General features: G+C 34.6%; 1 protein-coding gene across 1 annotated transcript in view; it reads right to left on the bottom strand.

Moving 5' to 3' along the window:
- Window positions 1-15,049, bottom strand: part of LOC106465511 (26S proteasome regulatory subunit 8) — a 74,603-nt gene that overhangs the window by 38,510 nt on the left and 21,044 nt on the right. The window contains exon 3 of the mRNA XM_013925737.2: window positions 1,963-2,032. Coding sequence (XP_013781191.1) covers window positions 1,963-2,032 — 70 coding nt within the window. The remainder of the gene's footprint in view (window positions 1-1,962; window positions 2,033-15,049) is intronic.

Raw genomic sequence — 15,049 nt, 5'->3', positions numbered from 1 at the left:
CTTATTATGACTACATCTGGAGATTTAATTTACCAAATTAATACTGTGCCAAATTTCACCTTTTGTAAATGGTAAAATAATTCATAATCAGTTAAGTTACTTTGTAAAAAAAATTAAAATTACTCCTGCTGATAAAATTCTGGAAGTGATTACTCCTTCCAGTAAAAAATTATAAGGAGCACTGGTGATGATTGAAAAATGAAAAAAATAAAATAAACGAATTTGGAAAGAAAACAAAACTGAGATAAACTGCATTGAAAGTGGAAGAGAATGTTTCTGCTGGTGCATGATAGAAAAGAGTGCAATTAGCAGCATAAACAAAAATTAATAGCAGTGGACTCCAGTGGAGTACAGGAGTCCTTATCACTTACCAGCACCTAGCCACTGGTGTGGTGAACCAAGCAGGCTTCCTTCCGAGTGTGCTCAATTCCATTCAGTTGAGAGTAGGGCAATGGTGTTCTGCAGGTAGATGGTGTATAGACACCCCTCCTATCTCAGACCTGATGTACTATTTCAGATGCTGCCTGGCTATGGAATGAACGATTTCTGCCAAAATACAGTCCACTACTCCAGTTGGGCACCCTCCTTCCAACCACCACCCAAATGTTGGTTGATGGGGTGCTGGTGTTGGTTGTTTTGGACTTGCACACATAATGATTTGGGTCCTTGGAACAGATGATCTTCTTCCTTTCCAGTTTCCGTGTTTGAGGGGAACGGTGGAAGACCCTCTTCCTACCATGGGCTGGATATTCCTATCATTGTTTTACTAGTGTTGGTTTAACTCCCCTTTACACTCCATCATACCATAGCCACTCTAAACCAGGGATCCCTATATGATGACACCCTTATTGTGACACAATTCAATTTCATGGGTGGCAAATATACCTGGCTCAGAAGTGGTACCATCTCCAATGGGTGTGTCTTACATACTTATTATTCACACATCCTATGGGCTTCCTTTGGATGGTTTCTGAAGGGGCCTCTTCTATGTACTGTTACTTCAGTCCCACTACTGGCTCAGTGTATAATTCTAACTATTCTGTGAAAGGAAGTAAGATATCATATTGGAAGTTAACATCTTCCTACACTGAAAATGATTTCTGATAGTCTTTCCTTCTCTCACCCTTCCTCCCCACTTCCAGTGTCTTTCCTTTTCTGTTGCTCATTCTAAAAGTGAAATTAGGTTAAGCTGCATAGAGAGAGTCAGCTGTGCTAGGAGTTGTGTCGTATTCCTATTGGTGGAGGGTTGTCGCATGCTCATTTGCATGCTATCATGCAGCTGCCTCATGTGAAAACATGCAAGAGAAGGTGGGAATATCAAGGCTAGTGACAAGCACAAATTTGCACATATAGAGGGCAGTACAATTTGGGTAAAGCTAAAAGCTTGGGAAGAGGTAAGAAGTACTATTTTATTCAATAATGTATGATATCCCATTCCACACCACCATGGGAGAAATGGAATACATTTTTCTTCTGTTCCATCTATTGAGATATTCTAATTGAGTACAAACAGAAAACTCTTTTGTGTGTAGTTTAATACATGTTGACAAATGATGTATTTCAGTTATTTCACATACTTACAAATTATGGTAATTTCTTATCGTCATCAGCTAAAGAAAGTCACTATTATACCTCTTTATTTTTCTAAATGTTCAGGGTACTAGGCTGAACAACCTTGGGTAAAGATCAAAAGTTTATATCCAGAATGAATAATTAATATGTATTAACCTGAATTCTGTTAGAAATGGCATACAATAAAGGTAACACAATATCACAGTTCAAATGAAAGTTTTTTATAAATATACTATTTGAGAAACTGCGGAATATACAGCATATTACATTTGAAAATGTCTGCTTTCTAAAACAGTAAAAATCATTTTTATTTGCTTTGTACCATTTAACACAGAATAATGGTACCATAATCACGAATTGTCTATATTAATAATGACATAAACAGCTTACCTTTAGCATTAAGCTCATTTCGCTGAGCTTGAAGTCTTCGAAGGTTTTGAGTTTTATCAGTCACAGTCAACTAACATAAAACAGAAAAAAAAATTGATAGCCTCTGACAGTGTAGTTTGAAAAAAAAAGCTCAAAACTCTGATAGATCAATTTGTTTCCTTTTGAAAGGTAACAAAAAATTTCTGTCAGTTTTACCATTAATGATTCTTACACTGTAATTAAGGTCATTTGAGACTTTATAACATTGAAAACCAATCTACAGCTGAATTTCTTTGAACTGCAAATACCCAAGTTTACAGAGTTTGAACTGTAAATAGACATTTACAAACAACTTAAAATTAGTTCATCTGATGAAAGGTTTAGCCCCAACCAACAAGTATACTTGTGACATTTTGCAGATACACAATCTTTTTTTTTTTAACAACTTCACATGTTTGTTCATTACTAGCTCTATTTAAATAAAGCTATTTTCAAACTTCATAAAAACTAACACAAGTTCAGGTTTTGTTGTCTTTTTGTTTAAACTAATTTTTTATCCTACAGCTTCTGAAATATATTTCCTCTGTCAGTTTGTCTTTTAAAGCTACAAACTTGAAGAGGCTGCTTAACTACTATATACCCAGCCTTCATACATTTTAAAACCCTTTTACTTGTAAATGTAGTTCTCAATTATATTTCAGTCACCTTCCTATCTGTTGGTTGGTCTTATTCATGAATGTACTATTAACACACAACAACAATTAGTGTGACAACTAAGACCACACAACACTACTCACAGAGTAAAAACTGAAGCACATAAACAACAGTACTCATAGTGTAACAATTAGGGCACACATACAAGACTAATCACAGTGTCACAACTGAGACATAATACTAACTACACTGTAACAACTAAAACCACACAGCACTACTCACAGTGCTACAAATGAGGCACACGAGTACTCATTGTATAGCTGTGTAGGCTCACAACACTAATTACAGTGTAAAAATTGAGGCACAACACACAACAATACTCACAGTGTAACAACTGAGGCACACTACAAAAGTTACAGTGATACAACCGAAACCACAGAACACATTCACAGTGCAGCGACCCACATATAACAGAATTCACAGTGTAACAACTGAAGCAGACTCACTATTTACACTGTGAAAACTGATATATACACATTGGTACTCATACTGCAACAACTATTGCACATAACACAAATCACAGTTTAACAACTGAAGCAGACTGATATATATACACATTAGTACTCATACTGCAACAACTATGGCATATAACACAAATCACAGTGTAACAACTGACCACACAATACTACTCATAGTGCAACAACTGAGGCACAAAACACTAACTAGTGTAACACTTAAGGCACATACAGCATTACTCACATTGTAGCAAATGATATTCAGACGACACTTGTGAGAGAGTAACATCTGAGGCACAACACAACACTACACACAACTAATAACTGAGACCATACAACCATAATTACAGAGAAAAATTGGCAGCTAACTCACAACACTCCTCACAGTTCAACATCTGAGGAACACAAGAAATATTCTCAGAGTAAGAAGTGAGATGGACACACAACACTTATAACATTGTGACAAGTGAGATCACAACACTATTCACAGTGAAATAATTGAAACAGAAACTAATAACAGTGATAAAACTAAAAAAATAATAAATACTACTCGCAGCATTACAACTAAAGCACACATAACACTTCCAATAGTGTAACAACTGGGGTCCACAACAGTAATAACAGTATAAAAGATGAAGTCACACAACACTACAGTGTAACAATAGAAGCTTACACCACACTCTTGAAATTGTAACAAATTGATATTCAGACAACAGAGTAACAACTGAAGCACAGCCTAATACCACTCACAGTGTAACAACTGAGGTACACATAAAAAAGTTCACAGAAAAACAACCAATACACACACAAAATACTATTCATAGAGTAACAATTATGACAGACACTATTTACACTAACAACTGAGACTAACAACTCTAACCAAAATGTAACAACTGTGACACAAAACATTAATCACAGTGTGAAAAATGAGAATATAAAGTACTAATCACAGAGTAACAACTAAAACAACACATTGCTAATCACTGTGCAAAAAGAGAGACTATACAACACTACTCAACTGTAACAGCTGAGACAGACACACAACACTATTCAAGATGTAACAACTACAACTTCACAACACTAATCAGTTCAACAACTGAGACTACACAACACTATTCACAGAGCAGAAAATAAGACACACATAACAACTACTTACAGTAGAATAATTGAGGCATACAAAACAGTATTCAGAACATAATTGAGATACACACACACTCACACAACATGATTCACAGTGTAGCAACACTATACACAGGAAAAAGAATTACCATAACAGTCATGTTTGAAATACATATAGGACACATTATCTACCTCTACAGACCATATATTGATGAAATGGAGTTAGGGAAAAAATGGCATTCATGAGATATACAACAAAATGTTCATACATATAGCCTCACCAAAGTCCCAGTTTTAAATGAAATGTTAAGAAAAACTTGTGCAATGATCACAGTTAGTTACTTCATAATCCTAATACTAGTATGAGGGGTATTAAAGCTGAGCAAATTAATTAATTACCTACAAGAAGCCACTACACTGATTAGTGTCTCATAAACAAATTTATTAATCGAAATTACTATTAAATTGATTGTTATGGAAATAATCAACTAAATCATATTAGGGTTTCAGCATATATGGTGTTTTAAGTTATTTAAACTTCATAAGTAAACAAAATATTTCCATTATGTCTGTTTGCTTTTAAGCACAAGGAAAAAGGGGTGTCTCTTGATGTGAGGGTCTCAGGTTCGATTCTCAATGCCACTAAACTTGCCCACCCTGTCTCTGTTATTATAAAGCTATTAAGACTATTTGCCATTGTCACAAATTTTGAACTGCTGACTACAGGAAAGACGACTGGTTGACAGTACCCATCACAAACTCCCTGGCTACTTGAGTGTTAAATAAAGTATAAATTTACTGGTTTTTTTTACATTGTGTTGTGTTTCTAATTTCTAATTGGGTAAATGTATCATTTAATGTTGAATACAAAAGCAGATCTAGAAGAGGAAGTCTGGGTCCTATCTCTTCATCTTTTTTTTTTCCAGTAATTTATAACCATATCTTTACTGTTGTATAAGCAGGGGCACATCTAGGAGATGAGTCCAGGAAATCTGGACTCTCTCTGTTCATTTCTTTTTTTTCAGAAATTAATAACTATTTATTGAAAAAAAGACAATGATTTAGGAGAGGAGAAATTAATAACTGTGTTCTTTAAATATTGTATAAGCAGGTTTGGATCTAAGGGAGAAGGTTGAGAGAAATTGAATTACCCTCACCAGAAATTAGTAGCTGCATGATTTATTGTTTTATAAATAGGCGCAGTTTTAGGGGAGGATGAACTCTCTCAATATTTTTCAGAAATAAATGAAAATAATCAGACATCCATACACTTTTGTATAGTATCAAAAAGAAATATTATATGTCAGTTTTTATTTGACTGGGCTATTACTTACAACAAACGTTTTTTTTTTTTTTTAGGTTTTTTGAAATCAACACAGCTAGAGTTTACAGCAATTCAGTTAAGGCCTCAGCCAATAACTAATTAATTCTAATACAACAATATGAACAAGTAAATGTCGCCATGGTAAATTTTCATCTCTTGTCTTTTACCAGATACTCAACAATCTCTACAGACTGTTATAGATTTTTTTTAACAAAGTTATTATTGTTTAGGGCATCTGCAGCTCTTGTTAAAAAGCTGATTTTTTATTGCCTAAAAGTTAGAATACTTGTGGAAAAAATTTTTTCTGTATTTTTGATGTTTCAAATAAGTGAAAATTCAAGCAGTACATGAAATGCTTGTTATTAACTGCTTTTTTTTCCGTGTCAATCACATTACAAAAAATAAAGACGTACACTTCAAAACTGCTGGATTATAGCATAACGTTACTTAATTTTGACTTCTTTACATTACATTAGGGCTATATGGTCAATACTGATTAACCTAAAATACTATATTATTATAGTGGACATCTTTCCTGTAAAAAGTTTGGTTACAGTGAAAAACTGTTACACAGCTAACTTTTCAAAAGTTAACTGGTATCGTATTATTGTATAAATAAAACATTACTGCAACTAGTGTAGAGAAGTTAAATGTTATTACTTGTTAATGCAACAACACTATATCTGAATACACTTTCTACTTTTATTCTTATTCATTCTCTAATGGTTTGCAAACTTTGTAAAATAAAGTTATAACTATTGAAGTAAATTTATTCTAGTTTTGCTTGTTTGATTTTAAGTTTATTCTACAAGAAGAATATTGAAATATACCAGATTTTTACTTTGGCCAAATACTCATCTGCCTAATAAATATTGCAACAATTATTCATTTCACATGATTTGTTACAAAACGTTTTAGTAACTATGTAGTTACAGATAGAATACTTAAGGCCCACATCAACATAGTTGTAAACTAGGGGTGCTAAATTCAGATAATATTATGTATTAAAACATTTTTAAATAGCTTTCAATCATTATCATATCAGTTTTTGAAACAAAAAAACACTGAGAAATTGCAATTTTTTTCCTTATACAAATAGTTATATACATATATTGCATATTTCTGTAAATTCTATAAATATACAGATATAGTGAAGAAACACAAAAATAATTGCATCTGGGATACAGTAATGACCTGTTTTGGTTAAACAGCAAGCATTTATCACTTTATTACACAAATGGTATGGTAGGACTACTAGCATCTATTTGCATAATTGTTTATCTGTACCAACATACCCCCCTCCCCATTCTCCACACTAGATTAAGCAGGATGTTTAATTTTGGTTTAATTTTTACCTTGTAACTATGCTGTGCAGAAAACAGTCTATTTTCTACATATTAATCTCTCTTCGTATCAAAATATACCAAAATAAACAGGGCTTAGCTAAACTCTTTGACTTCACATCAGTTTGTTGTATCTCTACACAGAAGGAGATTATGCTGGTGATGTGTCTAAAGTAGTTTCAATTACAATTGATTAAGCTATTATTTTTAACATTCAAAGTACAGAGTAGTGAAGAGAAAACAGTTGTAAAATTTCCTCTATTTAAGACAAGCCACACCCATATTAGTTAATTATGTATTATTTGTGGTTTAATATTCATATTTGAAAGGTTTAATGATTTTTTAAGTTTTTTCTATTTGTCGCTTCGCTGGTCATACATTATACAAAGAGACAAGATCAAACATTATGCCATAGGCTAAAGCAGACTCTCTGCCGATCATAATGTTATATCACCCATTGAAGAATGTAGATATAAGTAATAAAGACTTGGAAAAGAAAATAAACCATTAAACTAAAAAAACCTATGAAAAGGTACAGACTTGAAATTACTCATACAACTCAAAGAAGATATTTTAAGATTGTTCAATGAAGAGACAAAAGGTAAGAACATATTTCCATTTCTTAATTTTAAACATTTCATTGCACTATACATTGAAGATACTAGCTAGAGTTAGTGATATGGCAGAGAAAATGGAAAATAAAATATAAACATTTACCTTAAAAACTTTTGACACTCATTTAGAAGGTTCTAGAAATTATTCAAGTGAAATGTAAAAACTGTAAGATAAAAAATAGTATTTTTATAATTAACATGAAAATCACTTTGCAGGTGAACTATTCAGAGTTCAAGTGCAAATAACTACATTAAATAACAAATGTTTAGTATTAATAGTAGAATTTTTATTTTTTTTTTCTGAAACTACATACTTTTAGGAAAGTTCTTGTCAAATTTCAAACAATCTCATCCACTAGATTTATTCTTGGAATGAAATATGATGAAAGTTATCTTACCTATGGGAAATGCCATTTCCTCAAATGTTTCTGAGAGATTTCCATCACATATGCAGCTTTTTGTTTTGGTAGCTTATTGTATGTGTGATGTACATTGCACAGCATCACATAAGAAGACACTTCAATGGCCAGTAGTGACCCCTTAAGTTGCTTTGATTCCTTTAATCTTTTGCCTACTTTAGTTTCTATTTAAACCTCATAAACGTATTGGGTGTTCCAAAAGAAATTACTACTTTTGATTTTAATCCCTTGCATAAGGGCCACCCTATTATGCAGTCACTCAAGCACATTATAACTAACCAAGGGAAATAAATAATCAAAACTCATTCAATTTATTAGGCAAATAAGTACTCAGCCAAAGTATAGACCTAGTATTTTGAATATTATTCAAAATAGCCTAAATCTAAAATAAAACAACATAAAAATTAGATTAATGTAAATTGATTTAAAAAAAAAATCATATTTATTACTTTATTTTACAAAATTTGAAAACTATTACGGAATGAATAAGAAGAAAGCTAGAACATTTGTTTACTAAGGCTACCTGCCATTGTCCCTGATTTTGAACTGATCACCACAGAAAAGGCATCAACCAGCAACACCTACCACCAACTCTTAGGTTATTCTTTATTAATGAATAGTGGGATTGGCTGTCACATTGTAGTGACCACACAGCTGAAAGGGCAGCAAGTAAGTTCTGCAGCATGTTTTGTTTCAGCAACCCATATATAGCAAGTCAAGTGCCAATAACCACTTAGCCATGTTAGGCCAAAACTTGAACATCTATTCAGATAATATAATATTATTATGTTAACAACACCAATTAACTTTTCCATGCTAGCTGCTATAATGTTTTTTTTTTTACAATGATAGTAGGATATGCACTAAATTTTTAAAGTTAGTTGTGTAACACTGCAACCAAATAAGTGCAAATCAGATCAAGATAGTGAAGTGTAACTTTTATCAATTGATATAGATGTGAAAGCTTGAAACTAGTAAAACCAGAGGTCTGAGTCTGCTATAAGCCTATTCATGGTCTTTCAGCTACTACATATCTTCAAGTTCTGTATTAATTTCCAGAGTAAACTCCTAATGTTTCCATTTTCACCTACTAACTTAGAATTTAATAAACACTGAATAAAGCCTGAATATTGTTGAATAACAAACAGATTGGAAAATTGACATAATTCTAAAAGGTTCTTAGGTTATAATATTAATCACACTTTAATCACAGTTGAACAACAAATAGACAGGAAAATACACAATACTAAAAGGTTTAAATATTGACACTGATAACAGGTAGGTAAAAGTGCACATTACAACCTTTCTACAGATTTACATTCAAAATTTAAACTATTTTATTATCAATGAATGCCAATAAATCTGTCCTGAAAACATCGTTAATATATCAAATTTTAATATTTTTGAGTTTTACTTTCTTAATTTCAGAAGAATATATTTAAATAAATTCTCAATCTTTACTTTTCTGTATCACGCGACACTTGTTCACTCTGAAATGCACATTTTAGATAATCTTTTCACCAGTATTTGAGTTCTTGATTTTAAATGCAATTTGAAAACTTATAGATACTGCTAATATATATTATCAAACTTTATAGCCCCAAATCATCTTGTTTTACTTAGATATAAACCAAAAAGTCCAATCCACATGCAATGCCCTTTTATGACATACTGTCTTTCAAAAAATTTCAACACTTCTCCTTGACATTCATTATTACATCATTTATAACCAACAGAAAGATTTTAATTTACTGATTGATGTAAAATTCTAGCTTGTTCTCCCAACAGCTTTTGAATTATTCCCATATAGATTCAAAACTGCTATCATAGAGTTCAGCTTGACCAGCTAAGGGAATAATTTTAATGCACTTATAGCTTAGTTAAAAAGCCAGTTACATTTAAATAGTCATAGCACATTATATGCTTTGTGTAAGTTATTTTTTGTTCTCAATTGGATATTTGAAAATAAATACAAATTCAATTAACTTTTTTCGATACTTAGTCTTTGACTGCAAAAAAGTACAAAACTCGCACAAAAGAACTAAATTTCTTGGTTTTTTTAAATAAAATTTCTATTTCTTGTTATAAAAGTAATAAAAATGAAAAAATAGAAACTTATTAGGTTAGATAAGAAAAAATAAATGAAAAACTTAAATAAAAACTTTATCCATGGGAGAAGCATGATCATACATTATGTAATTCAATTTCATAACTTGAGCTTTGTGTTCACCAGTTGACTTCTACCTCATTATATTGATTTAGTAGCTAGATATGGTTCAAAGACCAATAAAACAAGAAAATTAAATAAAAAACAGCTGTAAACTGTGACAAGCCTGAGACTGTTTAGAATAAGTAATTTTAATTTTCTGTTATAATCTGCAGTCATTCAAGAAAAAAAAAAGTAATTTATATTTATTTTGTACTTTTTTGTGACAGTTCCAAGGTTCATCAAATGGACTGAGCCCTTATCATATTAGGGTAGATAAAATAACACAAAGTATTGTCTTAATGAAAAAACTTTGATATTCATTTAGGAGGTTCTTAAGGTTATTAAAGTTCAATCTGAAAACTGTATGCTGAAAAAGTATTACTAACATTGACATAGAAACTCACATACAAATCTTTAGTCAAATGACATTTAGTAAATTAACATTTTCTTATCATAAAATGTACTTCTTACAGGTACTCCCCTCCTCACACAGAAAGAGATGTGCAAGCCACCAGCCCGTGAAAACTCTCACCTATTCTCACATGAAAACGTGAATTTGTGCCACTGCGTGATGTCATCATCATACAGCAGAACCTTCCACCAATAGCAGTGTGACACATCTCCATACACAATGACTCCCTCCACATTCTCACTCATGAATCCTCATTCTTTGACATGGTAACAAATAGATGTGCATCAGAAAAGGGGAGATGATGGGTAGGAATATGTGTGGAAGTGAGCACCCATTGGAAATACATTTTCCATTATGAAAAATGTTAACTTCTGAAACGAATACTCACCTCACACACAGATAGCATGAATCCCATGTTGAGATGGTGGAGGGACCAGTATAAAAAGTACCTAGATGAGCTCCCTTCAGAAAGCATCTGAAAGAAGTTTATTACGTGCAACACCTGATGGCAAGGACACACCTGTGGGAGACTGCATCTCATCTCATCCAGGGTATACTCTTCACCCTTGTGTTGCAAGAAGGGAAGGAATAGGTATACTGGCCATCTGAGAACTCACACACAAACTGTCAAGCAGCCAATATGTGTAGTGAGTTTGGGGCTCATCCATCCCATACCTTATGTACTCACTTCCTGTTCCATCAGACTCAACAAGTCAAAATCAGCAGTGAGAGAAAGGCACTTGTAATAAGTATCCATGCTCACCTCCTCTACTGTCAGTCTCTACAGGCCACATGTCATCTACAGAAGGAGGGCACTATATGAAATCATGTTTGTATGGATATTTAAATAAACCTCTAATGATCATCAGTGCACTACAGAACTGCAGTGCACTGATGTGCTTTTGAGTTTGCTGAGATTTGTGATTTTTTCAAATTTCAATTCGACTGAGTTTATTAAACTCAACCTGTATCACATTTCCAGCTCTGTGCTTTTCAGTTTGGTATAGCATCTGTCCCCTGCATTCTCCTTTGCATTATGAAGGCCAAAATAGACTTCTTCACATTCTGGGTCTGCAATCTATTTTAGCTTGATGATAGGCTTCTCTTCACCTGATCTCATGCATAAAGCTATCAAATTCTCTTCCCTTCCTCATCAGGACTTTGATTATTTAGAGTGGCTCATCAAATTTCCTCATCCTGACCCTAGTTCTCATTCCCCTGGTAATTCTCTTCAACTTGTCTCAGCTGTGCCTAACCTTCTTCCATATGTCTTTAATGTCTAGTTACCATGTTTTGCACCTCACATTTATTTTCTGTATTTGAGGTACATTCTCATTTGGGGGCCATGGCTCCTGTGGAGCTCCTCCATCCATTTGGCTACACACATATGTATCTCCTACAGTGGATGTTGCTCAACAAATGGAACCTTTCAGGGTTCCACCTCCCTCCTTCTCTTTTGGAAATCTTGCTTGGTGGCTAGACCTTTGTACCATCACCTCTGGTGTTTACTTACCTCCTCCCAATTTCGATCTTCACCTATTTATGGATGCTTCTCTCTCAAGATGGGGTGCATCTCCAAGTGACAGTCTTACTTTGAGCTCTTGGTCCCTCATGAGACATTTTCTATTTATCACACCTTCCATCTACTTGTTGTCCATTAAGCATTCCCCAATTCTTTCCCTTCTTTATGGGTCAAATAGATCTGATCCATTTGGTCAGATCCACTGTCTTGTCTCATGTCAACCACCAAGAGGACATATACTCCAGGTCACCTTGTTTCCTGACTTTTGATCTTCTTCTTTGTGCCCATTCTCTTGGGCTGAATTTCATAACTGCCCATGTTCCAGTTGTCACAGGCTGTCTTTCTTGACAAAAAAAGGTTCCTCTACTTACATGTCCTCTATTGCTTTACCATCAACTTACTACCCAAATAACTGCTTTTGCCACATCCCTTAAAATCAATCTTCCTCTCTCTTGCTCTCTGGTCTCCTGTGCCTCATCCTTGGCTGTTTATGCCCTCAGTTAGGTCTGGTGCTATCTTTTTCAGTAGGCCTGTCCCCCCCTCTGTCTCCTTCCTCTGATCATTACTTTGATTCGGAACACCCCTTGCAGGATCCTACAGGTGGCCCCTCACTGGCAATCACAACACTTATTTCCATAATACATCCTCTCTTGTCCAAGCCCCCTTCCCCTTCCTTACATACCATCTTGTCTGACCCAACTTCCCACATCACTTTTTCATCAGAGAATGTCATTCCTTCATTTTCATGCATAAGATTTGTCTAATCCATTGCTTTTCAGCCTTACCATCCTATTGTGTACCTTCCTACTGTCCCACCCTGGTTGACCTTCTTCCTCTTCCAAGAACTACAGTATATGATGTACTTATCACTATTGGTCTCTCCTTCACAATTTCTCCTCTGATCACCTTGCTTTATAATATATTCCCTCATACTTTACGTGTGTTCTATAGCTGCTTGTCTGACTCTTCCATCATGAGCTTTTGGGCAGTGTTTCTACCACCTTCCACTTATCCCAATACCACAGGATAATTTCTTTACCATCCTTTCTACCCTCTTATGTTCCTTCCTTGTCCATAAACCCCACTGTCCTCCTCTTTGCCTGAATGGAATCTCACCATGGTTTTTCCACACTCTTACCCAAAAACCTTTAAAACCTCTTAACAATTTATTCAATGTATCATCTCTTCCTGGACACATGTTCTCTTACTTGCATGCAGTTGCAGTCATTCAGATGTTTATGTCATGGTTTTCTCTCAAACCCTCTTAAACTGCACTTTTTCCTTTATCTTGGTCAGTTCTCTCTTCTCTAGCCTTCCATAATATGATTAGGTGGTTACACCTTTCTCTTATACCCATTCTTACTATATCACTTCTCTATGCTCATTTGGCAACAGACAGATTTCAGTATTCTGTCTGGGTCATTCTCTTACTTTTTTAGGGGTTCCAATCACTGTCCTTTTCATTCTTTGGATCCTCTCCTATTCCTGGTTTGTTTCTCCTTCCACCCTTCAAGATGGATCTGCCTGATCATCTATCCAGTCTATACCTCTTTGGGGATGGATAATGTCTCTTCTCAAGGCTGGCATGTGGACTACCACTCACCTCTTTGTCACCAACTATATGCTCTATCTGACTGTCTCATCTCCACAGGAGTTTAGACTTCCATACATTTTTCATCTTTAAACAGGTGAGCATAATTAATTTCTCTACTTACCACTTATTTAATATAGGATCCCATGAGTAACTAGGGTTGCCTCCCAAGGTATACTTAACCAAAATTCTGCATCATGCCAGGATAACAGAAAGTGCTCATACCTTCTGTCTTAGCTCTACATGTGCCCACTATGAGATGGGGTGTACCACAAGGCCACTTGAGGTTTCCTCATGGTACTTCTCTATCTACCTATATCAGATATTTAATCCAGACCATACACATTCCATGGACTATCATGGAAAAAGTCAGCACCAGAATAGTGTTTCTGCCTACTGCTCGGGCTAGTACTTGTCAACTTTTAAATATAGGGTTTCATGGTCACCTCTTGCACTGTCTCCAATAAAAGACCTTTCCAGACAAAGATACTGATGGGTATCAAGGCACATCCTCCAGGTCTTCCCTACATAAATTCACCTCCTCCATTGAGTGGAACACAGGAGACCCTTGCCACTTACCAGTTCTCAGCCACTGGGATAGTGGACCATAAAGAATCTTCATCAATTAGGATCTAATCACTGAGACTAGAACAAGGGGTCCCTCTATGGTGAGAATTGGAGATAGGATGACACCAGAGTACACTTGGGTCCTGTCATAGCACCAATGATGGAAGCCAAGATCCATGACTGCCTTGTAAGTGGATTGCTGTATAAAGGAAACCCATGGTCAGAAAACAAAATCCAGCCCCAATGTCAATTGTTTGTTGTGCTACATGAGCCATGTGAACAATGCTAAATGATGACCTAGATACAATGTATCAACTACTGTAAAAAGAAAAGCCATATATTACCAAATTTGAATATGTTTGCAACAAAATATAATGTACAAACAACTGTAAATCCCATATATATACACCTGGAAAAAAGTTAAGCACCCCCGTGTTTTTTTCAAGTGATTCAGATTCGACGTTCTTGTGACTGATTATAAATTATCATTCAATCTAAACGTGTTTATCAAATGAAATTATGCATTATTGGGCACAAGAAAACAAGATTATCACCGTAAAATAACAAAATATGGACAGTTTTCACGCTTAAAATTATCTTTAATAAGTATTGTCAGTGAAAGCTCAAAAACGTTATTGAATTGTCAAATCACATTACAAAATGTCAATCATGACCCACACATTGATAATTAGTCATCGAAAAGTCAATATCGGGTATATCCACCATTTGCCTGGATGACTGCTGCAACCCTGCGCCGCATCCTGCCAGTTAGACGTCTGATTTGTTGAAGCGTTATCTGTCGCCATTCTCGGTGCAAGT

The sequence above is a fragment of the Limulus polyphemus genome, unplaced genomic scaffold, assembly GCF_000517525.1.
Source record: "Limulus polyphemus unplaced genomic scaffold, Limulus_polyphemus-2.1.2 Scaffold1968, whole genome shotgun sequence".
Lineage (NCBI taxonomy): Eukaryota > Metazoa > Arthropoda > Merostomata > Xiphosura > Limulidae > Limulus > Limulus polyphemus.
The sequence above is the reverse complement of the archived record's forward strand: the minus strand, read 5'-3'. Positions and strand labels throughout refer to the sequence as shown.